This window comes from Erythrolamprus reginae, chromosome 2 (genome assembly GCF_031021105.1).
Source record: "Erythrolamprus reginae isolate rEryReg1 chromosome 2, rEryReg1.hap1, whole genome shotgun sequence".
Classification (NCBI taxonomy): domain Eukaryota; kingdom Metazoa; phylum Chordata; class Lepidosauria; order Squamata; family Dipsadidae; genus Erythrolamprus; species Erythrolamprus reginae.
The window spans coordinates 16,404,779-16,432,581 of record NC_091951.1 but is presented as its reverse complement, the minus strand read 5'-3'; the positions used below and the strand labels follow the sequence as shown (position 1 = coordinate 16,432,581).

Here is a 27,803-nt window from a genome sequence, read left to right as displayed (position 1 = left end):
AACACAATTGAGAGAGTCCAGAAATATTTCACAAGAAGAGTCCTTCACTCCTCTTCTCACAACAAAATACATTACTCCGCCAGACTTGAAATTCTTGGTTTAGACAACTTACAAATCCGTAGTCTCCATTCTGACTTAATTATAGTTCATAAAATCATATACCAAAATGTCCTACCTGTTAACGACTACTTCACCTTCAACCGCAACAACATACGAGCACTATTTAAACTAAATGTCAACTGCTCCAAACCTGACTGCAAAAAATACGACTTCAGCAACAGAGTAATCAATGCCTGGAATGCACCACCTGATTCTGTGGTTTCTACTCCTAATCCCAAAACCTTTAGCCTTAGACTATCTCCAATTGACCTCTCCCCCTTTCTAAGAGGTCTGTAAGGGGCGTGCATAAGCGCACCACTGTGCCTACCTTCCCTGTCCTATTGTCTTCTTTTGTTACTTTTTATCATTACTTATTTAATGTTTTATTTGTTCAGTTTCTGCTCCTTAATGTTCTTCAAGTTGCTTGCATCTAATCTCAAGCTTTTGATTTTCAGTTCTAGTCGGATTTTCCATTTTGGTTTTCCAGTTGGTTTTCCGATTGGTTTCTGTTGTAGTAACCCTAGTTCTTCAGTTACTGTAACTGCTGTACTGTAGGCAAGCTGATTCAGTTTTTCAATTGAAGTTACATTGACAGTTACAAGTGCAGAGTTAATATCTTCCCTCAGTGGGACAAGTAGTTTCTTGCTTATGTTTTTTAAGGCTGGCAGTCTCTTTCATTTTGCATTGGACGCTACATGAGCAAGTATTTGGTCCTTCAGTTCTTGCTGCCTTTGAGTCATAGTGCCAATGTCAGAGAATCACACATTATTCTCAAAGTTAGAGAATCACACATCATCATCATCATCATCATTATTATTATTATTATTATTATTATTATTATTAAATAGGGCCGCAACTGGTGCACCAGGCAAACCTGGGCAAATGCCCCCCTCGCCACAGCCGAAAGATGGTGTTCTAATGTCAGTTGTGGGTCAAGGAGGACACCCAAGTTGCAGACCCTCTCTGGGGAGGTCAATACTTCCCCCCCTCCAGGGTGATGGATGGACAGATGGGATTGTCCTTGGGAGGCAAAACCCACAGCCACTCCATCTTGTCAGGTTTAAGTTCGATCTTGATCTTCGATTTTTGATCCCTTGATCTTCTTCTTTTCCTAAGTTATTTTCATCCTTCTATTTTGGGGTCCTTATTGTACATCCAGAATAAACAAATACTCGTAGTAAACAGCTTTTCTTTAGCTATCTGATAAATGACCCACCCTTATTAAGACAGAGGAAGTAGTCCAGCAGAAAAAGGATGAAATCATTTTAATGCTGTAATCCTTTTTATAGTTTTTATTTAAAATTTTTAAATTTTAATTGTAATATATGTTGAATTGTCAGCTGCCCAAAGATGTGTGGCTGTAGAAATTGAACAAACAAACAAACAAACAAACAAACAAACAATTACTTCAAGATCAATGAATGAAATAGAAGCCATGTTAGTGTAACCAACTATCAAATTTTTTCTATTATTTTTATTTTTTTCCCCCTGTATTAATAATTAGGAATGTTGTAAACTGTTTTGAAGAATAATTTTGATCAAGTTGATTACAAGTATTATTGTGGTTGAAAAACTAAATGTTATGTACACTGATATAACATTATAGCATATACACACACATATATAATATTCCCTTCTCTTCTAGAGTAAAAACTTTTCTTTGAGTGGGGTGTCAAACATTTCATCAAAATTAAAATAGTCATCCCAATTAGGCCAGTGAATATAAAGCATAATGGATAATATTTGTCCAGAATGGTATAGGGCAGTGATGGGGAACCTTTTTTGCTGGGGTGCCAAAAGAGCATGCGTGCCTGGGATAACATGCATGCGTGTACCCACATCCATAATGCCATGCCCTCTCCTCATGAATGCATGCACAATCTCCCCTGGGCTCCCCCCTGCGCATGCATGCCTCCAGAGCCTATGGATGTCGAAAAACAGGCCCAATAGGCCTACCAGAAGTTCATTTCTGAACTTTCAATAGGCCTGTTATGCTATTTTTCACCTTCCCCAGGCTTTGGGAGGTTTTCCTGAAGTTTGGAGAAGCCGAAAATGACTCCCCTCTGAGAAGGTTGAAAATCAGCTGGCCAGTGTGAATATACGTGCAGGGGCTGAAATAGGGCAACAACTCGTGTGCCCTCAGATATGGCTCTGTGTGCCACCAATGGCACCCATGCCATAGATTCGCCATCACGGGTATAGGGTATCCTGTTTGAATGGGGGGGGGGAGTGAGAGTGGGGGGAAGTACTAGAAGACTTCCAGAAATCTATCAGCAAATTCCTTTTAAAAAGTCTAATAAAATCAAAGTTAAACATGCCGCTATTTATGGCATTCCTAAAAGTTATTATGGATTTACCAAAAAAATAATCCAGTATCCCTCACTGGCACATTTTCCAAGTTTGGAAGGGCATCTGTGAGTTTCTCCTTTAGGCACCTGCTTCTTGATAAATTCACTAATCAGCGAGATGAAGGCTCTCTACCGTGCCATTATCCAAATCATAGTCATTTATTTGTTGATTTTGTCTGAACTCCCTAGAGAAGTTTTTGAAACTGTCAGAAAACATGTCAGAAATGTTATGATGTCAACATCAGATTCAAATATCATTCAGAAATGATAGATGGATAAATGATTCTAGAGACAGGAAGTGAATTAGTTTTAAGTCAAGAGATGGCTGTGTTTCTATCCCATAACTGGACTGTGTCTAGACTCAAACCACTATCTTGGAAAAGGTTTTGATTTCTTATATGTTTCATCTAATTCTTTATTCAAAAGTAGATGCTGCAAAGGAGGTTCTATCAGGAACACAAGTTATGCTGCTGGGGCTTCTGTTAGTGCTGCTTTTGTGGCCTCCACAAGTTGGTGGGATTCTCAAAGCCAAATGCCTCCTGACACTGGAACAGGGAGAAGTAGACCCACAGATTCATTATAAGCCAGGAGATTAATGACGATCCATCATGCACTACACCCCGGCAGTGACGTTGACAGGCTGTATCTTTCTGAACGCCTCTTCTCGTACGCTGAGTGGGTACTGCAGTCATTTCCCTCCCTATGTACTACTGACTATGGTTGTGCCTTTTTCCTTCCTTTCTTATCTATGAGAGTAGAGCACTATTTGAGCCACCACTTTTCGAGCCTAAGTCTACAGATTCGCGAATTCTGGGGAAGGGGCGAATCCAGCAATCTTTTTAAAGGCAGGCTTGGTCCTATGTGGATTGGACAGTGAGCAACCCAATTGACTGCTGTACCCGCTCAGTGTACGAGAAGAAGTGTTCAGGTAAGCAATCAATGCCGATTCTCCCTTAAATCTGCACCCTCTTCACTGGCACTCCCTCCAGGAGCAAACCTTACCCCAAAACCACAGGAATCATGAAAATTAATGCAAACCGAATGGAGCCCCACTAACTTATTCTGCACCAGCATGCATCACTGCTGGAAGTCAATTTCTATTTTATTTTGACATCACATGTTTTTTAGTATTCAGATCAGGTCTTAAAAAAACAATGTAGCACTTCGGGATGAAGATGCAGCCCAACAGCCCAATACTGGAGGCCACAATGGAGAAGACTTGCACTGCTACCATGTACTTCCCTTTGGTGCTCAGGTAGGCCGGCACAAAGGATATCCAGACACTGCAGAAGACCAGCATGCTGAAGGAGATCAGCTTGGTTTCATTGAAGGCACCAGGGAGATTCCTAGCCAGGAAAGCCAGCATAAAGCAGATAGTAGCCAGAAAGCCCATGTAACCAAGGGCAGAGTAAAACATGGTAACAGACCCTTCATTACATTGCAAAACAATCTTTCCATACTGGGAATACATGTCAGAGTCAGGGAATGGGGGAGAAGTACCCAACCAGAGGCTGCAGATGACAACTTGGACACCAGAGCAAGAAAAGATGATAGCATTAGCCAAGCTTTTCCCCAGCCACCTCTGAATATTATTCCCTGGTTTAGCTGCTAAGAAGGCTAACACAACTGTGATAGTTTTGGCCAAAATGGAAGAAATGGCAACTGAGAAGATGATGCTGAAGGCTGTTTGTCGGAGAAGGCAGGTTTGTTTGTTTGGCCGACCAATGAAGAGGAGGGAGGTCAAAAACGAAAGCAGGATGGAGATGAGGAGGATATAGGAGAGGTCCCGATTGTTGGCTTTGATAATTGGAGTTTCCAGAAATTTAATGAAGATTCCCAAAACAACGCCTGTGATTAAAAACATGAATAAGGCAATAGAAGCCAGGATGATTGCCAGAGTTTCGTTATAAGAAAGGTAGCTATTGGTCTTGGGAATACAGTGAACTTGTCTGATGTTTGGATATTGATCTTCTAGACATTTGGTGCATTTTTGTGCATCTGAAAAGAACAAGAGTAAGATTTACCATTAAGTATGGTATGTACTTTAATCAAATCAATTGATTGAGTCAAATTATTGAAATTGCTGATTCTGTGTGGATGAAATTACTCCAGTTGGAAGAGAAACAATAATTTCCTCTTCATTTTTTAAATTTTCTTTTTCTTTTCGTTGTTTACTTTTAATATCATCTTTTAATTCATGAACTTGTAGGGAAGGAGAAAGTGATGGAGGAAGGAATCATTGTATCAAGCCAGTGCTGAACTTTTTGAAAGTAAATAGATAATCTTACTGTACAAATCCAATGGTTAAAACAATTTAAAACCCTTAATATAAAAAACAACAATACATCTCATACAAGCCATACGTAAAGCGGAAACGGCCTAGGGGAATCAATTTCCCCATGCCTGGCGACAGAGGTGGGTTTTAAGGAGTTTGCGAAAGGCAAGGAGGGCAGATTCTAGCACACATGCGTGAATGATGATCAGCTAGCTGGCGCACATGTGCAGACCATGATTTGGTACTGCGACATGCACAAAAGGATCATGCTCTGGAATAGCTGACCGATGTGTATGCACACAACAGGTTTTGGCACTGCCATGCATGTGAAGGACAGCTGATCATTTCATGCACATACATGCCCAAAACCCAGAAGACAAATAGGCAAGGCCGCATGTGCTGGGTGACATTGCTTTCTGTGCCACCTTGGGCAGGCATGCCATAGGTTCGCCATCACGGTTCTATATTAATAATAGCATCCAAATGCTCTCCAAGGGGACTGCCGCTCAGACACTATACTTTTCCGCCCACACCGGAAAAAAATTAGAGGGAACATTGGAATAGAATAGAATATGCTATAGAATACGCAGATGCTTTGAAGAACAGTTTGACTCCCTTTTCATTGTGGCAACCCCTGAGATATTGGAACACTGCTATCATGTCTCCCCTAGTTCTTCTTTTCATTAGACTAAACATACTGTACCTAGTTCCTGCAACTGTTCTTCATATGTTTTAGTCTCCAGTCCCCTAATCATCTTTGTTGCTCTTCTCTGCACTCTTTCTAGAGACTTCACATCTTTTTTTACATCATGGTGACTAAATCTGGATGCAGTATTCCCAGTGTGGCCTTACCAAGACATTATAAAGTGGTATCAAGACTTCATGTGATCTTGATTCTATCCCTCTGTTAATGCAACTTAGAACTGTGTTTTCTTTTTTGGCAGCTGCTGCACACTGCTCACTCATATTTAAATGGTTGTCCACTAGGACTCCAAGATCCCTCTCACAGTTACTACTGTTGAGCAAGGAACCACATACCGTATTTTTCAGTGTATAAAACGCACCGATGTATAAGACACACCTAGATTTTAGAGGAGGAAAACAAGGAAAAGGGCATTCTGAACCAAATGGTGTAGTGTTATATCGTTTAATAAAATACTAGTGTAGCAGAATACCTTTTACAACCATGTATACTTTTACAAACCATGTACACTTTTTACAAACTTCAAACTTGACAGCTTCAAGACTTGTGGATTTCAATTCCCAGAATTCCTCCACCAGTCATGCTAGCTCAGAAATGGGAGTTGAAGCCCACAAGCCTAAAAATTGCCAGGTTTGAAGACCCTTGCACTCCTAACCTCTAACTCAGGTGTCTTCAAACTTGACAGCTTTAAGACTTGTGGACTTCAACTCCCAGAAGTCCTTCATCAGTCATGCCAGACTCGGCTCTCCTCCTGGTTTTCTCCCCCACCCATATCCATCCACCCCACGGTTCAGATTCACACCTCCTTCTGCTCTAGCTGGACTTAGAGCTGGCATCACTCTGCAACTGCATGACAGCTCCAAGCTCTGAAGACATAGCATCCAGGAGCGGGAAGCCAAACCCAACTGAGGAAAGTCTAAGGCTATGCACCTGGGATCAACTGTAGTGTGAGTTCGGCTGGGGGCGACTAGCTTTCAATCAGGTTCTTTTCTTTTAAAGAGAGAGAGAGAGAGAGAGAGAGAGAGAGAGAGAGAGAGAGAGAAGGGGCGGGCAAATAACCAACTTCTCTAGAGAAAGAAATGTATATCTCCCATCAATTGCAGTGTAATTCTGTTTTTCTTTCTGTCTTTACATTGCAATTGATGGGAGATACACATTTCTTTCTCTAGAGAAGCTTGTTATTCGCCCACCCCCTCTTCTCTCTCTCTCTCTCTTAAAAAGAAAAGAACCAGGTAGAAAGCTAGCCATCCCCATCTTAACTCACACCCCAGCTGATACCTTCCTCAGAGCTTCCTTACATTGCAAATAGAGCAATGGAAAAAACTCTGCAAAGATTTAGGGCTTGGAAAACATTCTTCTTTGTAGAGAGTAACAGTGAAAGAGTGGAAAGAAACTTACTCAGAGCAAGTTAGAGTAATGAAACAAACCCTACAAAGATTTAGGGCTTGAAAACATTCTTCACAGAGAGTAACAATGAAAGAACTTGGGTACGTTAATAGCACCTGGTTAGGGCTGGAAAGAAATATCTGGAGCAAACAGAGAATGAAAAAAAAATCAAAGGCAGGGTTTGGAATACATTCTTGGCAGAAATTAACAATGAAAGAGCTTGCAAATGGTAAGAGCTGGGAACATCCTTAGCACCCGGTTAGGGCTAGAAAAAAACTTACTCAGAGTAAGTTAGAGTAATGAAACAAACCCTGCAAAGACTTAGGGCTTGGAAAACATTATTCACAGAGAAACAATGAAAGAGGCTGCAAGATAATTAATAATGGTTTTTTTAGTGTTTTTTAAATTATTAGATTTTTGTACATTGTTTTATTGTTGCTGTGAGCTGCCCCAAGTCTACGGAGAGGGGCGGCATACAAATCTAATAAATAAATAAAATAAATAAATAAATAAGGTAAGAGCTGGGAAGATCGTTAGCAGCTAGTTATGGCTGGGGGGAAAAGCTATATTCAGTATATAAGACGCACCCTAATTATCAGCCTATTTGGGGGAGGAAAAAGGTACTGTATATACTCGAGTATAAGTCGCTCTGACTATAAGTCGAGGCGCCTACTTTTGCCACAAAAACTGGGAAAATTTATAAACCCCTGTATAAGTCGAGGGTGGAAATTGCAGCGGCTACTGGTAACTTATAAAAATGGAAACCAATAAAATTACATCAATTGAGGCATCAGTAGATTAAATGTTTTAGAATATTTATTTCAAAGAAAGCCAGTAAACTAGCTCTGTAAGTTTAAAAGAGGGTAAACAGGTATATATCCCCCCAAGGCAGGTATAGGCAAAAAAAATGCAAGTACCTAGGTACTTACCTCAATCCCCTGCTCCTGCTGGTTTGGGTTAGGGTTAGGATACTTGACCTCTCCTTGTCTCAAAGAGATACAATTTCCCTCTATATTTACTATTACTGAACATCCAAAATATACTTAATTCTATGTATACATGCCATATGTGTAAATAAATATTACACACAGGCACACAAAAATATACTGTACATTATCTTCTATATAAACTATATGTGTATGTACAGAGAAAGAAAGAGAGCTCTTGTAAAATTATATATGGTACATTCAACCTCACTTACTGTAATAGGAAAAACAAACCCAGAGTCCACTTTCTGCCACACAGTTAACCATAACCAGAACATTACACATGTCTTCAGATGTACCGGTACTTCCCTAGCTTGCACATCACTGTTAGAGCTAGGAAATGTCATGGATTGAGTAAAATGTGGTGATTCTCACTTAACAATGCTTTTGCTTAACAACAAATTTTGAGCTCAATTGTGGTCATAGGTCTCTGTCTGTCTGTCTGTCTTTCTGTCTGTCTTCCTTTCCTGTCTGTCTGTGCCCCCCTCCTCTCCCCTCCCCGGGTAAATTACAGAGTCAATACTGTATTGTTTTTTTATTTAAGGTTACAAAGCAAATGAAGAATCATTTTGAGTATTCTTTAAAATTTCTTCAGTGGGATCCATAGCTAATCTGGCAAAAGATTTTTCACCTGGCAAAACTTTATATTGTTGACATTAGGCACAGCCAGACAGATGTCTTAAAAGGTAAACAAACTGTCAAAAAAGTATGTTTTTTAAAAATATAATATTTTGGTCGTTGAATTTAATTCTGCCTTGGCGCGGGGCAGCCCCCGCAGATGAGTGGCTGGCGAGGACCATGCATTCCCATCTTTGTGTCGCTGGGGTTAAAGGAAAGTTTAGGGACCCCCGCCCCTTGGAAAAATGCCTCGGTGGTGACATTCTGAGCGTTTTTGCCTCCCCACTCCGAAAACCCCACTTCGAGGCTGAGAGGAGAGTGATTTTAAAAGGCACTCTCAGCTTGGGGTTTTCTCCCCGCTGAAATGTTTCTCTCGCCACTGACAAATTGTTCGCCCGCCGCCCTCAACACCCGCTTTGTCCTCGACCCGGCAGAAGAAAACCGCGTCCTTTCCTGTCGCTCTCTTCCCGAGAGGTGGGGTGGGGGGGTATTGAGAAGACAGAAGCAAGAATCCACCCCCCAAGCCAAATGGCTTTTTTCCTGTTTAGCGTGGCATTCGAGCGCTAAACAGGAAAAAAGCTGTTTGGCTAGGGGGTGGATTCTTGCTTCTTAACCGGGAGCAGTTGCCTCCTCTCCCAAAGCGATGTTCCAAAGCGGTCTCCGGGAAGCGACCGAGGGAAAGGCAGTCGTCTGCCTTTCCTTCAGCTCTAAAGAAGCGGCAACTGCCCTGCCTTCCCCCAGCTGCTTAGCCGAGCGCTTTGGGAAGGTGCCGCCTGTCTTTGCCTGTCTTCGCCTCCTCTTTCGAGCTGAAGGAAAAGCAGATGACTGCCTTTCCCTCGGTCGCTTCCTGGAGACCGCTTTGGAACATTGCTTTGGTTGCTCCAGCCTCTCCTGCAGCGGAGAGAAGCGGCAAATGGCCAGCCCTTCCCCCAGCCGCTTCCCCGCACGCTTCGGATGCGCCTGCCTTTCCTACAGAAAAAAACAGGCGGCACCTTCCCAAAGCGCTCGGCTAAGCGGCTGGGGGAAGGGCTGGCCATTTGCCGCTTCTCTCCGCTGCAGGAGAGGCAGGTGCAACCAAAGCAATGTCCCAAAGCAGAGAGAGGCAGTAAATGGCCAGCCCTTCCCCCAGCCGCTTAGCTGAGCGCTTTGGGAAGGTGCCGCCTGTCTTCGCCTGTCTTCGCCTCCTCTTTCGAGCTGAAGGAAAAGCAGACGACTGCCTTTCCCTCGTTCGCTTCCTGGAGACCGCTTTGGAACATTGCTTTGGTTGCTCCAGCCTCTCCTGCAGCGGAGAGAAGCGGCAAATGGCCAGCCCTTCCCCCAGTCGCTTCCCCGCATGCTTTGGATGCGCCTGCCTTTCCTACAGCGAAGACAGGCGGCACCTTCCCAAAGCGCTCGGCTAAGCGGCTGGGGGAAGGGCTGGCCATTTGCCGCTTCTCTCCACTGCAGGAGAGGCAGGAGCAACCAAAGCAATGTTCCAAAGTGGTCTCCGGGAAGCGACCGAGGGAAAGGCAGTCGTCTGCTTTTCCTTCAGCTCGAAAGAGGAGGCAAATGCCCCGCCTTCCCCCAGCCGGTTAACTTGAAGCGCTCGGTTAACTGGCTGGGGGAAGGCAGGGCAGTTTCCGCTTCTTTAGAGCTGAAGGAAAGGCAGACGACTGCCTTTCCCTCGGTCGCTTCCCGGAGACCGCTTTGGAACATCGCTTTGGGAGAGGGGGCAACTGCCCGGTTAAAGCAAGAATCCACCCCCTAGCCAAATGGCTTTTTTCCTGTTTAGCGCTCGAACGCCTCGCTAAACAGGAAAAAAGCCGTTTGGCTAGGGGGTGGATTCTTGCTTTAACCGGGCAGTTGCCCCCTCTCCCAGAGCGATATCCTTAGCGGTCTCCAGGAAGCAGCTTAGGGAAAGACAGCCGTCTGCCTTTGCTTCAGCTTGAAAGAAGCGGCAACTGCCCGGTTAAAAGCAAGAATCCACTCCCTAGCCAAACGGCTTTTTTCCTGTTTAGCGCTCGAACGCCGCGCTCAACAGGAAAAAAGCCGTTTGGCTAGGGGGTGGATTCTTGCTTCTTAACCGGGCAGTTGCCGCTTCTTTCAAGCTGAAGCAAAGGCAGACGGCTGTCTTTCCCTAAGCCGCTTGCGCCCTCTTGTGGTGACTTGTGAGTCACCCGAGTATAAGTCGAGGTCGGGTTTTTCAGCCCATTTTTTGGGCTAAAAAACTCGACTTATACCCGAGTATATACGGTATGTCTTATACACCGGAAAATATGGTATACTATGCCTGTGCATTTTGTTTTTCTTGACTAAATCTCTCTCATAATACTTGTCCTAATCTTTATTTCAGTTTAGCTTCAAAAATAACTTGAACATAAATGTACATAATACAAGGTTCGACAAACCCAGGCGCCTGGTCGCCAGTGGCGCCTAGAAAATGTTGTCTGGCGCCTAGAAAATGTTGCCTGCTGTACTGTATGTCAGCGTTTCCCAACCGGTGTGCCGCCTGGGCAGGGCGCTGCGGTGCCTCTGACCTCTCCGCTCCTGCCCGATGCCGGGGTTTCTGGCGCTCTCCTGCTGGGTCCCAAAGAAGGCAGGCAGGAAGGAGAGCTCCATTCTTCGCGCCTTTTTCCCGCCTTCCTTCTTTGGAGCCCAGCAGGAGAGCGCCAGAAACCGCGGCATCGAGCAGGAACCGGGAGGTCGGAGGCACCGGCACGGCAGCGCCCGCCCAGCTGAAGGTTCCCTGTCGTCATCGGCAAGTGTCCTTTGGGGCCCGGCGGGAGGGCACTGGCGGTGGGAGCGGGGGGGGGCCGCGGCTGCAGCGGCACAGGCAGTCGCGGGGAGATGGCGGGGGGAGCGGGGGGCGGCTAAAGCGGCCCCGGGCACCGTTCCCTGTACGCTTTTCCAGGGGCGCGCAGGGAGCCGCGGCCACCCGCCCGCCTACCGGATTTCCCTCCGCGCGGCTGGGGAGGTGGATTCGCCGCCCCCGCCAGCCCGATCTCCCTCCAGTGGCTGGTGACGTAGTTCTACCGCCCTCGCCAGCCTGATCTCCCTCCGTGGGGGGGTGGGGGGCGACGAACCGACGACCGGGGGCTGTCCGTCCGTGTTGGGTGGTGCAGGGCAGGCACAGGCAGCCCCAGGGGAGAACAAGGGAGGGAGAGAAAGGAAAGAGAGAGTAAGGGAGGGAGAGAAAATTGAATGAAGGAGGGAGAGAAAGAAAGAGTAAGAAGCAGAAAGGATAGAGAAAAAGGAAGAGAAAGGGAGGGGGAGAAAGGAAAGAGGGAGGAAGGGGGGGAGAGAAAATTGAATGAAGGAGGGAGAGAAAGAAAGAGTAAGAAGTAGAAAGGATAGAGAAAAAGGAAGAGAAAGGGAGGGAGAGAAAGGAAAGAGGGAGGAAGGGGGGGAGAGAAAATTGAATGAAGGAGGGAGAGAAAGAAAGAGTAAGAAGTAGAAAGGATAGAGAAAAAGGAAGAGAAAGGGAGGGAGAGAAAGGAAAGAGAGAGAAAGGGAGAGAAAGGGAGGGAGAGAAAATTGAATGAAGGAGGGAGAGAAAGAAAGAGTAAGAAGTAGAAAGGATAGAGAAAAAGGAAGAGAAAGGGAGGGGGAGAAAGGAAAGAGGGAGGAAGGGGGAGAGAAAGAAGATATGAAGGAGGGAGAAAAAGAAAGAGAGATAGGAAGGAAAGAGGGAGAGAAAGGAATGAGAGAGAAAGGGAGGGAGAGAAAGGGAATGAAAGAGGGAGAAGGGGTGAGAGATAGAAAGGATAGACAGAAAGGGAGAGAAAGGAAAGAGAGAAAGGGAGGGAGAGGAAGGAAAGAGATGAGAGAGGAAGGAGGAGACAGAGGGGGTGAAAGCGATGTCAGGTGGAGACTCGGCAAAAAACCAAGTTTGCTTAAAAAAAATTCTGGCTCCTAAATTTTTTGGCTGGCTCCTAGATTCTGAACAACTTTGTCGACCCCTGACATAATATAAAGAAATATATTTAAAAAGCCTATCAAAATGCCTTTTTATAGAACAATGCTGTTCTCAAATGTCAGCCCTTCTTCCTCCGATGCCACCCACCTTCCGTGGTGGAGATAGTTCCTTCTGCACAAGAATGACAGTCATAGCAGCAGATGGGCATTCCTTCCCGAGCCAACTTCATGAATCCAGGATGGCAGCTTTCTACACACCTGGAAGGAGGCAGAGGCTAAACAGAAACAACATCCAGAAAACAAGTCATGAATTAACATCAAGAATGGGGGCAAAAAGAGCAGGGGGTTTGAAATGTCTAGTTTTAGTTTTGCTACCTAGCATTTTTGGGGGACTCATCAAATTGAATTGGCTGAATGTTGCTTTCTTCTTTATCTCCCTCTTCAATAGTTATACACTAACATTTTTTGGTTTAAGATCTAAATTTAATTTTTAACCTACTTAAAAGCAGGTCAGACGAATTATCTAGTTTGTGAAATCAATTATGTTGCTCCCATGGATCAAGTCTACATCACTTTCTCTGGGAGTAAAGTTATTTGTTTCTCCTTCTTTCCTTCTTCCCTCCCTCCCTCCCTCCCTCCCTCCCTTCCTTCCAACTTATATAGCCTTTCACCTTATTATTCATAACTTTGGATGGCTCACAATAACAATAAAACAACCAATATTAGGGAAAGGGGAAAACCAGTTGTATTTTCTTGAATCGGGATGAAATGCTACTGTTCGGGTGTAGCGGCAACCACCGAGGGTTTGGAGAAAGTGCAAAGCTCCGCACACCCACCTCAACATCACCATTTTCTTGTTTTTAACCCTCTGTGCATGCGCAGCAGGTGAAAGAGCATACACAACAGTGGCATGCTCGAAACATACATTCAGGAAGTTTGCACTTCTGAACCGGTAGGAAAGGTAAAGTACATTTCACCACTGCCTTGAATAATGAAGGACACAATTATTTTTGGACATCTGACTATCTAACTAAATAAGCTGCTGCCTTTCTTAGAGAACTGAAGTGACATCTCAAACCTATCGCTGCCCAAACACTGCAATTCTCTTGATAAGAGCTTCAGGAAGAGTGAAAGGTTGTCTTTTCCCCACCTTGTTCAGCACTTCCATCTCTTCAATAGATTTCTGGTTGATTGTAAAGTTGAAATCCGGGGATCCCTGTTTTTCTAGATGCCCACATTTCACTTTGCTTACAGATATATTGGAGAAAATTGCCCAATTCACAATGTCCAGGTCTGCTATCAGTTCCCCATTTTCATTCAGATGCACCCCTTCTATGGAATGATTGTAGAATTGCGAATTTTGAAGGGAAGAATGAAGCTGGGTGGAAAACAAAATAAGTAAGTTTAAACAGGACTTGTAAAAAAAAAAACTACAGTAAGACCCCTTAACTTCTACAATTTATGTATGGTATGTTTGTATGTATGATTGGTTTTATAACAAGGGTTTTTAGCTGTTTTAGTATTGGATTCTGTTTTTATCATTGTTGTTAGCCGCCCCGAGTCTACGGAGAGGGGCGGCATACAAATCCGATAGATAGATAGATAGATAGATAGATAGATAGATAGATAGATAGATAGATAGATAGATAGATAGATAGATAGGCAGGCAGGCAGGCAGGCAGGCAGGCAGGCAGGCAGGCAGGCAGGCAGGCAGGCAGGCAGGCAGGCAGGCAGGCAGGCAGGCAGGCAGGCAGGCAGGCAGACAAACAAGTTTGTGCTGTGAGTAAACTGAAATACAAAGTAAAAGTTTCAGATTTATTTCTGAAGGAACCCTCCTGGCACAGTGGCTAGAATGCAGTATTTCAAGCAAACTCTGCCCAGAGCCTGAAAGTCCCCGGCAAAGTCTGTGGAATAAAAAGAAAAAAAGGGAGAGGGGGGTGAAAGATAGAGGGAAGCCCCCTCAAGGCCCCCAAGACAGTTGAGCACACAGAATCTTCTCAAAGAGTTAAAAGAGTTGGGAAGGGGGAAGAGAGGGGTGGAATGAGCAAGGAAATCATATCAGGAAAGACTTAATGAACTCAATCTGTATAGTCTGGAGGACAGAAGGAAAAGGGGGGACATGATCGAAACATTTAAATATGTTAAAGGGTTAAATAAGGTTCAGGAGGGAAGTGTTTTTAATAGGAAAGTGAACACAAGAACAAGGGGACACAATCTGAAATTAGTTGGGGGAAAGATCAAAAGCAACGTGAGAAAATATTATTTCACTGAAAGAGTAGTAGATCCTTGGAACAAACTTCCAGCAGACGTGGTTGATAAATCCACAGTAATTGAATTTAAACATGCCTGGGATAAACATATCCATCCTAAGATAAAATACAGAAAATAGTATAAGGGCAGACTAGATGGATCAAGAGGTCTTTTTCTTCCATCAGTCTTTTATGTTTCTATGTTTCTAAGGAAAGGAGAGCTAGAAAGAAGTGAGAGAAGGAGGGAGAGAAGCACCTAGAGTACTTCATCCAGTTTTGGCCACCACACTATAAAAATATGTTGAGACTGTGGAAACAGTGAAGATGAGAGCAACCAGGATGATCAGGGGACTGCAGCATGTGGGACATGTGTATGAGACCTGAGTCAAAGGAGGTATTTCTAAGGCTCAGCTAGTTATCCAAGAAAAGATACTTACTGTTGAATAACTACAGTGTGCAGAGAAGGGCAACCAGGATGATTAGGGGACAGAAAACTAAAACATATGAAGAACAGTTACAGGAACTGGACATGGCTAGTCTAGCAAACAGAATGACCAGGAGAGACTTGATAGCAATGTTCCAATATTTGACAGGCTGCCACAGAGAGGAGCAGGTCAAGCTATTTTCCAAGGCACCTGAAGGCCAGGCAAGCAATAATGGATGGAAACTGAACAATGGAACAGCTTGCCTTCGGAAGTTGTGGGAGATTCATCACCTGAGACTTTCAAGAGAAGATTGGACTGCCCTTTGTCAGAAATTGTGTAGAATCTCCTGCTTGAGGAGGGGGTTGGACTAGAACTAGATGACCTACAAGATCCTTTCCAACTCTGTTAATCTGTTAAATTTAATCCGGATGGAGTTCAAGGTTAACTCAGCCTTCCTTTTAAGAAGAGATTGGGCAACCATTTGTCTAAATGTTATAGGCTTTTCTGCTTGAGCAGGAGGTTGGACTAAAAGATTTCCCAGGTCCCTTCCAATTCTATTATTCTGTATAAATCTCTCCATGCAGTCTTAGAAACATAGAAACATAGAAGACCGACGGCAGAAAAAGACCTCATGGTCCATCTAGTCTGCCCTTTTACTATTTCCTGTATTTTATCTTACAATGGATATATGTTTATCCCAGGCATGTTTAAATTCAGTTACTGTGGATTTCCCAACCACGTCTGCTGGAAGTTTGTTCCAAGGATCTACTACTCTTTCAGTAAAATAATATTTTCTCATGTTGCCTTTGATCTTTCCCCCAACTAACTTCAGATTGTGTCCCCTGGTTCTTGTGTTCACTTTCCTGTTAAAAACACTTCCCTCCTGAACCCTATTTAACCCTTTAACATATTTAAATGTTTCGATCATGTCCCCCCTTTTCCTTCTGTCTTCCAGACTATACAGATTGAGTTCATTCAGTCTTTCCTGATACGTTTTATACTTAAGACCTTCCACCATTCTTGTAGCCCGTCTTTGGACCCGTTCAATTTTGTCAATATCTTTTTGTAGGTGAGGTCTCCAGTATTTCAAATGTGGTCTCACCAGCGCTCTATATAAGGGGATCACAATCTCCCTCTTCCTGCTTGTTATACCTCTAGCTATGCAGCCAAGCATCCTACTTGCCTTTCCTACCGCCCGACCACACTGCTCACCCATTTTGAGACTGTCAGAAATCTCTACCCCTAAATCCTTCTCTTCTGAAGTTTTTGCTAACACAGAACTGCCAATGCAATACTCAGATTTAGGATTCCTTTTCCCCAAGTGCATTATTTTACATTTGGAAACATTAAACTGCAGTTTCCATTGCTTTGACCATTTATCTAGTAACGCTAAATCATTTACCATATTACAGACCCCTCCAGGAATATCAACCCTATTGCACACTTTAGAGTCATCAGCAAATAGGCAAACCTTCCCTACCAAACCTTCCCCTATGTCACTCACAAACATATTAAAAAGAATAGGACCCAGAACAGACCCTTGTGGTACACCGCTTGTAACCTGTCTCTGCTCAGAATACTCGCCATTAACAATAACTCTCTGATGTCTATGCTTCAGCCAGCTTGAAGTCCACTGAACTATCCAGGGATTAAGTCCAATCTTCACTAATTTATCTATCAGCTCTTTATGTGGAACCGTATCAAAGGCTTTGCTGAAGTCCAGATAGGCAATATCCACGGCACCACCTTGATCCAACACCTTTGTGACATAGTCAAAGAACTCAATGAGATTAGTCTGACACGATTTGCCTTCAGTAAAGCCATGCTGATTTGGGTCCAATAAGTTATTGTTTTTTAGATGCTGATTTATCCTCTTTTTGAGTAGAGTCTCCATCATTTTAACTACAACTGATGTCAAGCTAACTGGCCTGTAGTTACCAGCTTCTTCTCTACTGCCCTTCTTGTGGATAGGCACAACACTGGCCATTCTCCAATCCTCAGGAACATCTCCTGTTAACAGGGATTGGTTAAACAAATCAGTCAGGGGGGTAGCAATGACAGATCTGAGTTCTTTAAGAACTCTGGGGTGGATGCCATCTGGACCCATTGCCTTATTTATCTTTAATCTTTCAAGTTCTTCTAAGACATCGGCTTCTAAGATCACTGGAGCTGAATCCGTACAGCTGGAAGCAATGCTATATCCCTCTATAGTATTATTATTATTTTGTAAGGTGTCTTTTGAGAAAACTGAACAGAAGTAGCTATTGAAATGGTCAGCGATCTCCTTATTCCCATCAATGCATGTATTATTCCCGGTACCCAGAGAATGGTGATAAACAGTACTTGGAAATGTACATCAGGTTTTCTGATATCAAAATCTCATCTTATTGGATAGTACCAAGTGGAACCTCACTTTGAAAAAGCTTCCTCTCTGGCCATAACATGCAAGATGCGGTGAGGACTGGCTGGGAGGGGAGGGGCAACGAGAGGCCAGGCAAAGTGCCCCCCAATGTTAGTGACATTGAGTTGGCTTTGCCCACCCAGTCACATGACCACCTAGCCATACCCACCCAACAGCCATTAGGGTAGAGAACTAGTTGTTAAATTATTGGAATCCCACCACTGCCAAGGTCCTTTTCAATTATGTTATTCTGAATTCTGTTCTTCTGTTATTCCATCTTTCCAAGGTCAGTAAAATGAGGATCTAAATGGTTGGAAATGATATGTGATACAGTGGCATTGTAAACTGTCCAGAAAGTGCTGTAAAGTATTATGGGGATATATATATATATAAGTCTAAGTGCTATGGCTATTGCTATTTCCCAAATCATTTGTAGACAATCCATAAACATTCACATTCTAATATTTAGCAATGTCCAGTATAGTTGTCTATAGAGATTCTCAATCATCTGGGTTATGATTGTCCCAAAGGTACCTTTTAAAGAGGCAACTGGACTTTTTGGGTTTTCTTTTGAAAACATTTCACTTCTCATCCAAGAAGCTTCTTCAGCTCTGACTGGATGATGGGGAAATGAAAGGATTTATACTCCTTGCAGACAGCTGAACATTTACACTCTATTAGCAAAAATTTGCATTCTGTTTCATTAAAAGGATGCAAATGTCCAGCTGTCTGCAAGGAGGAGAAATCCTTCCATTCCCCATCATCCAGTCAGAGCTGAAGAAGCTTTTTGGATGAAAAGGGAAACATCTTCAAAAGAAAGACCAGAAAGTCCACTTGCCTCTTGAAAAAGCACTTTTGGGATGTCCAGTGTAGTGAACAAACACTGAGATAAGGAGAATCATGTGGTCAAGCTTTCAAGATTCTATTCATATGCCTTATAAAGTGGCATTTCTGGAATTGCTGCTGATTCCTGCCTGTCTTACCGCAAGTGGCTGACTGTAATCTTGAAAGCCTCTCAAAGTTTAACATGCTAAAAGAAAATCAAGAGTAAAGACATTAAAATATTTTAAATTGAAAAACAATTTAAAAAGAAAACTAGTTGCCAGTTGAAGGAGTGGTGGTAATGTAAAGGGAAAAAGAACAGAATGTTTAAATTCAATTTTCCTCTTGTATCAAGAATCAACTGACTTTTCAGAATAGCTTCTCAACTCCCACAATTATTAAAAGGAATCATATCTACAAGACAGCCATGCACAAAAATAATAATAATAAATACCTGCCAAGTCTTCAGCCTTGGAGTTTCTGTGTTTTTACCATCTTTATTCCGTATCCTCTTAGAGCTGGATATAATGACTGTGTATAAAGCCTGTGCCACAGCCCAGATTGTGTTGTAAGTGAAATATTTGTCTACTGACAAGATACGATCCATCGTCTCTTCTAGCAGAGTCTCCAGTTCTTCTCTTTCTCTGCACTGTCTCCAGAGTTTCATTGAAAAAAGATCCTTCGGGTAAGAACACATAAAGGATTTTTCGGAGAAGTCTTGCATTGCAGAATAAAAATCACGAGACATTGCATAGTTTGCTCTTTGCTTTGTCTTTATAAGAAAGGAAAAAACGCTATGGAGGTTATCGGTCTTGTCCAGACTTAATTCAGTGAGAGTAGCAACCTCCATCAAATATAGGTGTAAGTCACACAGGACAGTTGTCATCAGAACCTTGCCTGTAACAGGTTTCTTAAAACACTCCACAGCTTTGTGTATAATTAACATCCCAATGCCTATTGTATCCATGTCTGCACCATAAAGGAAGACATTAACTTGTCTCCACTTGCTGTAGGCTTCAGAAAGACTGAAGAGTTTGTTGCCAGCTCTGGAAAAAGTTTGTGATAAAACTGGACAGATGTCATTCTTTAGCAGCATGGAAGCCATTGTCCTCATAAATTTCTGTCCTTGGTCGGTGTCCGGAGCAAGCAGCCCAACCAAAATCCACCTGAAATGGAGGAGGAGCTTGACCACCCCTGAATATTGGAATCCTTCAGAGGGGAGCATTGGATAGAAGAAAGGAAAATAGTTTTTATCATTCAGAACGTGCGAAACAAAACTGTAACTGATCTGAAATTGTGGGGGAAGATGGCACTTTAGTTGACAATCCAAACATTCAAAATTCAAAATAACAATACTGGCTTTAATAAAGACATTGCCCACTCTTTAAAATGAAGGGTCATTTCACACATCATTTCTCCATTTGCTTCTTTAGTGGAAAATTTATCAAACTCCAAAAAATTTAAAAGTTCTCACAATCTGGGTTAGAACTTTGATGAGAAGGACCTATTAGTCTGTAAGTCTGCGGAGAGCAGTAGCATACAAATCTAATGAATTATTATTATTATTATTATTATTATTATTATTATTATTATTATTATTATTACTACTACTACTACTACTACTATTATTATTATTATTATTATTATTATTATTATTATTATTATTATTGAATTCTTTGCTCTAATCTGCCTCTCCCATTGGATATCCTGAACTATTTTTTGAACTGCTAGCATCTAACAGCTGTACAGCATGGAAGGCTGTATAGAACAATAAAAACAAAGACAAATAGGCTGAAAAAATAGGATAGAAGCTATTTCTAGCTTCTATCCAAGAGCAGTAACTAGATTGAATTCTACTCACATAAGTTTTATTTACTTGGAGTTATATTGTGTTGTTTAAGTGTTCCCTTTATTTTTTCTTTGAGCAGTATATAATATTGATTGTTTCCTGATTGCTTATTTGTAACCTATAACAATCATTGTGTTGTATCTCATGATTCTTGACAAATATATCTTTTCTTTTATGTACACTGAGAGCATAGGCACCAAAGACAAATTCTTTGTGTGCCCAATCATACTTGGCCAATAAAGAATTCTATTCTATTCTGTAATGTACACTGAAGTTGGTACTTAATTTTCATTGTACGAGGTGCAATGACAATAAAATACTGTGATGAAACCTTCATTTTTAATGCCTATTATTATCCAGGATCAAACTTTGTTCTTCATTTTCAAAAGAAGACTTTTGAAATGTGCATAACTACAATTTTCCTTACTGGCAGACCTGTGGGATTTTGTAGGTGACAGACAAGGTAGATATCTGGATGGAGATGCCAGTCCCAGATCCTTCAAGAACAGCCACTGTGTTTCTCTGCCTTCCACAACTGTAGTTGGGAACATTGGCTTCCCCATCAGAAAGCAGGGCCAGCAAAGCATCCAAAGTCATTCGTGGACTGAAATAATTTTCATAGACATTGTAACCTACGGTGATGTTGGGTAAGAGATTGGAATCCTGGTTGATCTTCTGGATGGCAAAAAGATAGGACAACACTTTCCAGTATTCTGGCTTTGCTTTCCTAGAAATATAAATGATTTAGAATGCAATACATGTAAATAGTATTTTATTTAACCTCTATTTCCAAAAATTGTGTGACAATGGTGCCCACACATGTCTGCCCAACATGTGGCAGAACATTCCATGCCCGTGTAGGTCTTACCAATCACCGGTGGACACATCGTGGACAGCCCACAATCTGTTAGATGTCAAGGTCTCCTATGAACATGATGGACAAACATAATCATCTACAAAAACATTTCTAATCCACCTAGGCTCAAATGATCCTCTTTCGTAAGCTTCTTAAAACCCACCTCTGCCGCCAGGCATGGGGGAACTGAGATACTCTTTCCCCCTAGGCCTTTACAATTTTATGCATGGTATGTCTGTATGTATGTTTGGTTTTATAATAAGGGTTTTAACTGCTTTAATATTGGATTGTTATATGCTGTTTTTATTACTGTTGTTAGCCGCCCCGAGTCTACGGAGAGGGGCGGCGTACAAATCCAATCAATCAATCAATCAATCAATAAATGGATTGTCACATTCATAAAAAAGTATTAAAAGAAAACAAAAGAAAAACAACGAACTACACCAGTAAATTTTTTCAGATAGTTTCAAAGGCACCATAGCTCCAGTTTCTGGCAAAAAGTGATTTTCTGCCGTCCTTAATATTTAAAGATTTTTGGTCTGTTCTTCTATATTAAAGACAAAATCATTAAATCATAAAGTTGGAAAAGGCCACTCACGCCACCAAATTCACTAACGTGCTGTATATGGAAGTAAAACATACAGTGAACCCTGGGACTGTTAACAAACCTAACAAACCTAGTATATTATTCATGACTGTTACATTTAGATTTTGAAGTCTCCTGAGTAGAGATTTAGCTTACATTAAAATTATTCTAAGATTATCTGTCTGTCTATCTATCTGTCTGTCTCTCTGTCTGTCTGTCCAGTTTTTCAAAAGTGATTTCCCCTTATCTCCTTCATTAGGCTAAGTTAAAATGACTTCCCCAAGTTCAGCCACCTTTGTGCCTAGAGTCTATGAAGAGGGGCGGCATACAAATCTAATAAATAAATAAATAAATCACTCTGGTTAGAATGCAGTATTGCATGTTAACTCTGCCTATTGTCAGGAATTCAACTCAGACTGGGTCAAGGTTGAATCAAGTAAAATGAGTACTCAGATGGTTGGGGGGCAATATGCTGACTCTGTAAACTGCTTAGAGTAGGCTGTAAAGCACCGTGAACTGGTATATGTCTAGATGCTATTGCTATTGACAGTGGGTAAGATAGGACTAGAATCACTGTCTCCTGATTTCCATCTGATGTCTTACCACTACTGCAAACTGGCTCTCAAGATCGTGATAACTGCCATCAATTCAAAACGGGACTGAGAGGCATATAGAAATTCAGTGAGTAAACAAATCCTTCTGTGCAATTCCTTCATATTATAGTGGATTTGGGTCCTCCTGAATAAATAATTATTTTCTATGCAGAGGAAAAATATATCTATCTTACAAGAGCAAAAAAAAGCGCCACTTCCTTCCTTTTTATCATCCATAATCTAGCCCTATTCAGAGTCACGAACAAAATATAGCAAAAGTCGGCGGCTGAAATGCAGTGCTTGAAAGGCTCACTCACCGAAATGGCTGAGTTGAAGGAATTGGGTTGAAGTTTAATGGTGGAAACTTAGCCCTGGTTGCAGAGATTATGCCACCAATAAAAAACTCTCCTGGCCTGTAATGATTGGGTGGATTCATCCCATCCCTATACTGAGTTAGGAGACATTGGATTTTGAGCATCTCACAGACTCCCTGGGGCCAAAAAAGCAGTACAAGTAGAAGGAGCAAAAGCAGAAACATGATTTGTATTCTTGACTGAGCTTCCTGCATTGTGCTTGCCAGGAGCAACAGTCTAGAGGAAGAGATGGAAAAAAACAACAATCCCAAAGCCTTTTTCTGAGACAGAACCTTTAACACAAACATAGTCATGTCATGTTTCACATCTCAAAAACGGGACTGAACGCTGCTTCTGAGTGCTGTAAAAGACCCCCAGCTCTCTCTTTCTCTAGATCCATTTATGCACAATGCCACCAGCGGAGTCAACAAAGCTTCAGCGTATGGTGTTGATCTCGCTGTCAAATCTTCTGAAATCTCTGGAGATTTTTTTCAGCAATATAACAAGTAAATTACTATGATTTGAAGAAGGGCAAATCAATTTCAGTTGAAAGCATTATTTGAACTCAGTCCTGGCTTGGGACTAAATGCGACCTCTCAGTTTGGTGGATTGTGGCCTACTGAACAAACATGGTTTAGCAAACCATGGTATAATATGATATATAGCATGGAGCCCAGGAATTTTAGGACTATCTTTTCCTGATAGATTTTTAATCCTCACCCATTCAACGTAGTCTGGGAGAGATAGAATGCAAAGTTCCTCCAGCCTCTGTGATCATATAGGACTTTTTGCATTATACCATCTCAGTGGCTTGTGACTCCTTTATTTTTGAGTGTCTGAGTGTCTTTGCATTTAAAGTATGCTCCCAGCCGAATATTATTATTATTATTATTATTATTATTATTATTATTATTATTATTTGGATTTGTATGCCGCCCCTCTCCGTAGACTCAATATCCAATTGATGCCTTCTTTTAAATGTACTTTTCAAGTCCCCTTTTAAAAAAAATATTTTTATAGAATGATTTAAAAAACCCAAATATATACATATATACAGATCAAACATATACCTAACTCTATGTAACATTGAAATATAACACATAGACTGACAAAAACCCCACAAACCATTAATATTAATATGTTTTGTAGCATTGCGTACCATTATATCTAGAGTACCATTGGGTTTTTTAAACTTATCTATCTTGAAATATTTCCTTGATTTTGTTCTGGTTATAATTTCATCAACTTGATTGTGTGTTAAAATCTATCTACCTGTCTTGTATTTCGTTTTTATGTTTCTCACTTATTTTATTTTATTTACTTAAGTCCCTTTCTGCTTTTGCTGAATACTTGGGTGCTTTAAAGGATTTTAAAACATACTCCGTTCTTTCTTACGGTTGTGTAACTTGCAAATTTTGGAGAAAGGGTTAGGGAGGATTCAGTGAAGGGCTACCTAAAGTTTTACTACCACACTGTGGATGTGGCTTATGCAGGACATCCTGCATTTTCTTTCAACATCTTTGGGTGCTCTGGAGTGGAGCTCCATTTTTGCTCCCCCACTGCATCCCCCCCCCCCCGTCCAGGCAGTAGCCCACCCCTGGAAGGATTCCTTCTCTATGTCTTTCTATTTTTTTAAAAAACCAAAAAGCTACCATGGGACCATGGAAGTGGGTGGTCTATAAAGGATCACATCACTCACTCACTCACTCACCAACCAACCAACCAACCAACCAACCAACCAACCAACCAACCAATGGTCCTCTATTATGAGGAGTGTGAATTAAGACTGGAGTGTTTGCTTTCTTCATTCTTGGGTAGTATTTACCGTATTTTCCGGCGTATAAGACGACTGGGCGTATAAGACGACCCCCTAACTTTTCCAGTTAAAATATAGAATTTGAGATATACTCGCCGTATAAGACTACCCCTCTTCTGACTGTCAAAAACTGAGTCTAGGTCTATGATGTACTTGCATTGAGAAAAAAATCATTTCTGAACATGATAACACAATATTTTAATTACTAATGATGAAGATCTTATTGTTAAAATTATGAATGAATTATTTAGAGAGAGAGAGCCAAGTGGGAGCACTCTTCTGTCTATCTCTCCATATGTCTCTGTCTATCTGTCTTGTCTGCCTCTCATATTTCTCCTCACCACAATTAAGTTTATTATTATAACTCATCATAATTTGTCAACACAAAAAGGTGAACCTGGCTATTTTTCTTTCTCCTACCATCTATTCTGCAGGTATCTTTCAGTCTAACATGCAGCATGCTGACACCTATGTGAGAATCTATTATGGAATGAGAATCTGTATGTGATATCATGATATGGCAATCCAAACAGCCCATCCATTTTTTCCTCTTTCCGCACTTTCTGTCTTTATCCTCTTGCAATGTCACTTAAACAGATTTTAACTTGTCGGGTTTAATTAGTGACCCTGCCAATTTTCAGTACTGTGCAGTGTGCTATGATACAGAGCAGGGTGAATAATATGACCTCAGCTTTTAAAGTTATTTTAAAATGTTGCCTAAGAAATATGGAAAGATGATTCTTTTTGAAGGAAAAGTACATTTTCAATGGTTAAACATAAGAACAAATACAAACAGGCAGAAATAAATGCATCCAGTTTAACATTCAATTTCGCAACCACTAATAATGTTGGTCAAGTAGGTACAAAAATACCTGGGGAAATGATCAAAGTCTGGGAAATGGGTCCCTTGTCAGTTAAAAGGAGTGCTGATTTACCACCTGCTAGAGCAGTGATTTTCAACCTTTTTTGAGCCGCAGCACATTTTTTACATTTACAAAATCCTGGGGCACACCACCAACCAAAATTACACAAATCTAATAAATAAATACATACATACACACACACACACACACACACACACACAAATAACCCCCTCATATATACAATCCCATGTAACATCCCCTTATAAATACAGTCAATCATCAATCATCCCTCCTCAAATTTATACCACTGTCTCATTTCTGGGTTCTTCTCCTGTCTTTCCCCCTTTTCTCTCTCATGTTTCTCATTTCTCTCTCTTCCTCCCTTTTTCCCTCATTCCTTCTCCCTCTCACTTCTCCTCTTTTTCCATCCCTGTCTCTCTCCCCTACTTACGTGTGTGTGTGTGTGTGTGTATACACACTCGAACCATTTCCAAAACCAGTTGAGGGCTGGGGTTTTTTTCTCTTTTATTCTCTTCAAACACAGGTGTGGGCTGGGGGGGGTGTTTCTTATTATTTGGGTGCTTTTTACCATATGCTTCAAGAATCACCTCTCTCCCTCTCTCTTGTTCTCTCTTATTTTCTTTCTGAGGCTCCTCCCACAACGGTGGCTACAGCGGCGCTGGCGATCCGGCCGCTAGCCGCTCCGAGCGCTGTGGGAATGCCCAAAATCTTTGCCTGCCTCCAGATTTTCCACCACACCAGATTCAAGTGCCGCCGCCTCAGGCGGCAGCGACAGCAGCAATAGCAGCGGTTTTTCCTTTCGGCGCCATAGCCACCTGCAGTCCCCGGAGCCGAAAGTGAGCGCGGGTCCGCTCCCCCCCAATCCCGCTCCCGGCCTCCTCCCGCCCGCGGCTGTGGAATGGGCGCAGTATCCGGCCTATAAGACGACCCCCCAGTTTGGAAAAGATTTTCAGGGGTTAAAAAGTCGTCTTATACGCCGGAAAATACGGTACATGACACCTGTCAGAGTGTACACAGCCTGACAATCCAGGAGCAAAATACAGTACACAGAGGTTTGTCTTACAAACAGTGGTTTATATACAAGACATCTGTATACAGACATACACGTGATAGGTACATATCAGGCAAGCAATAAATCTTTAACTCTACCAGGAGAACTACAAATGCAGATAGAACACAATAAGGAGAGAGATACATGAGGAGAAAGAGAGAGATGCCCTTTCATGCTCTCCCTTGTATAGACAGCTTCTTAAAATGGCAGTAACCCTGCTGACTCATCATCAATTTTAAAGTTATATCAGGATAATATAGAATCTTTGCAGTATGTTCATTGCCAATGAATGGTACTCTGGAATATAAATGCTACCACCTGAGAGTGAGATCCATGTGCCTCATTGTTGCTGAAATGAGCCAGGGTGGTGCAGTGGTTACAGTGCAGTACTGCAGGCTACTTCTGCTTACTGTCTGCTGTCTGATTTGGCGGTTCAAATCTCACTAGGCTCAAGGTTGACTCAGCCTTCCATCTTTCCGAGGTGGATAAAATGAGGACTCAGATTGTTGGATCTGACTCTGTGATCCATATAGAGAGGGCTGTAAAGCATTGTGAAGCAGCATATAAGTCTAAGTGCTATTGCTATTGCTATTGCTAAGGCCACACAGGAGATAGCCAATAGTATGTCCAAGTGATGATAAATTCAACTTGATGAAGGGGATGTTCTCACGATATTTTAAATAGGCATTCATCAAGAATCCATTACTGGACCCTTGACAATTTTTTGTCTAGTCTCTGCATATATTTCATCAATCTCACCACTAAATAAATCTCACCAGTCTCACAAATAAATCTGTTTTTTTATTATTAAGATCCACTAGATGGCTAGATGAAAGTAAATTTTATACACATACAAATGCACACACATACATTTGTGTATTCAAAATTTTAAACAAGAAAGTTTATTGGTGAATAAATAACCCTTGAATTTTTTTTAAAAAATGCATCTTTTGCATTGTAGCCATTTTTCTCCTATTAACTGAAATTCAGGCACGCTGAATTTGGCATGGAGCTGATGAAATCTATTACAATGACTTTGAGAGGGGGGAAAACACTATTAACAAAAGCCACTTTTCACCCCCAACCAACAATATTAATCACACAGCAATGGGTTGCTCCTGGTTCAGTGCTGGTGGATGGAGTCTCCTGCCACCCACATGCAGAAGCATTGCTCACGTGTGCATGCACATGCATACACTGATAGTAATGGGTTTTAGAACCCACTACTGGAATCACAGCAAAATAAGAAAAAAATTATTAACGTTGGAGGTGTCAAGTCTTTTGATAGTGTACAAAAAGAAATGATACATATCCTGTGATACATCAGAAAGCAACTAATTAAAAATAAAAATGACTATATGTAAGAATTAAATTGAAAAAATTGATTACAGATTCCTCCAATTCCTCCAATGACAAATGAATGGGTAACCCATACATTTGTCATTGGAGGAATTGGAGGAATCTGTAATCAATTTTTTCTATTTAATTCTTACATATAGTCATTTTTTTTATTTTTAATTAGTTGCTTTCTGATGATGCCCCTTCCCAGATGGGTAGGTATGTTACTTAAACATTTGCAAGTGCAAATGTATTCAAAACTTTCAGAATA

At 41.8% G+C, this 27,803-nt stretch overlaps 1 protein-coding gene across 1 annotated transcript; it reads right to left on the bottom strand.

Annotated features, from left to right (window-relative positions):
* Positions 1-3,549: 3,549 nt before the first annotated feature.
* On the bottom strand, positions 3,550-20,652 carry LOC139158330 (vomeronasal type-2 receptor 26-like). Its single transcript, XM_070735635.1, has 5 exons — positions 20,491-20,652; positions 18,661-19,494; positions 13,472-13,687; positions 12,458-12,584; positions 3,550-4,445 (listed from the first exon to the last, which is right to left on the bottom strand). The coding sequence occupies exons 1-5, from the start codon at positions 20,650-20,652 to the stop codon at positions 3,550-3,552; spliced, it is 2,235 nt and encodes a 744-aa protein (XP_070591736.1).
* Between the last annotated feature and the right edge of the window lie 7,151 nt (positions 20,653-27,803).

Coding starts and splice junctions, on each gene's coding strand:
- LOC139158330 (XM_070735635.1), bottom strand. CDS start 20,652: ATGACTTTGGATGCTTTGCTGGCCCTGCTTTCTGATGGGGAAGCCAAT. Junction 19,495..20,490: donor TCACCTACAAAATCCCACAG/GTCTGCCAGTAA, acceptor CCACAATTTCAG/ATCAGTTACAGTTTTGTTTC. Junction 12,585..13,471: donor AATCTATTGAAGAGATGGAA/GTGCTGAACAAG, acceptor GTTTCTGTTTAG/CCTCTGCCTCCTTCCAGGTG.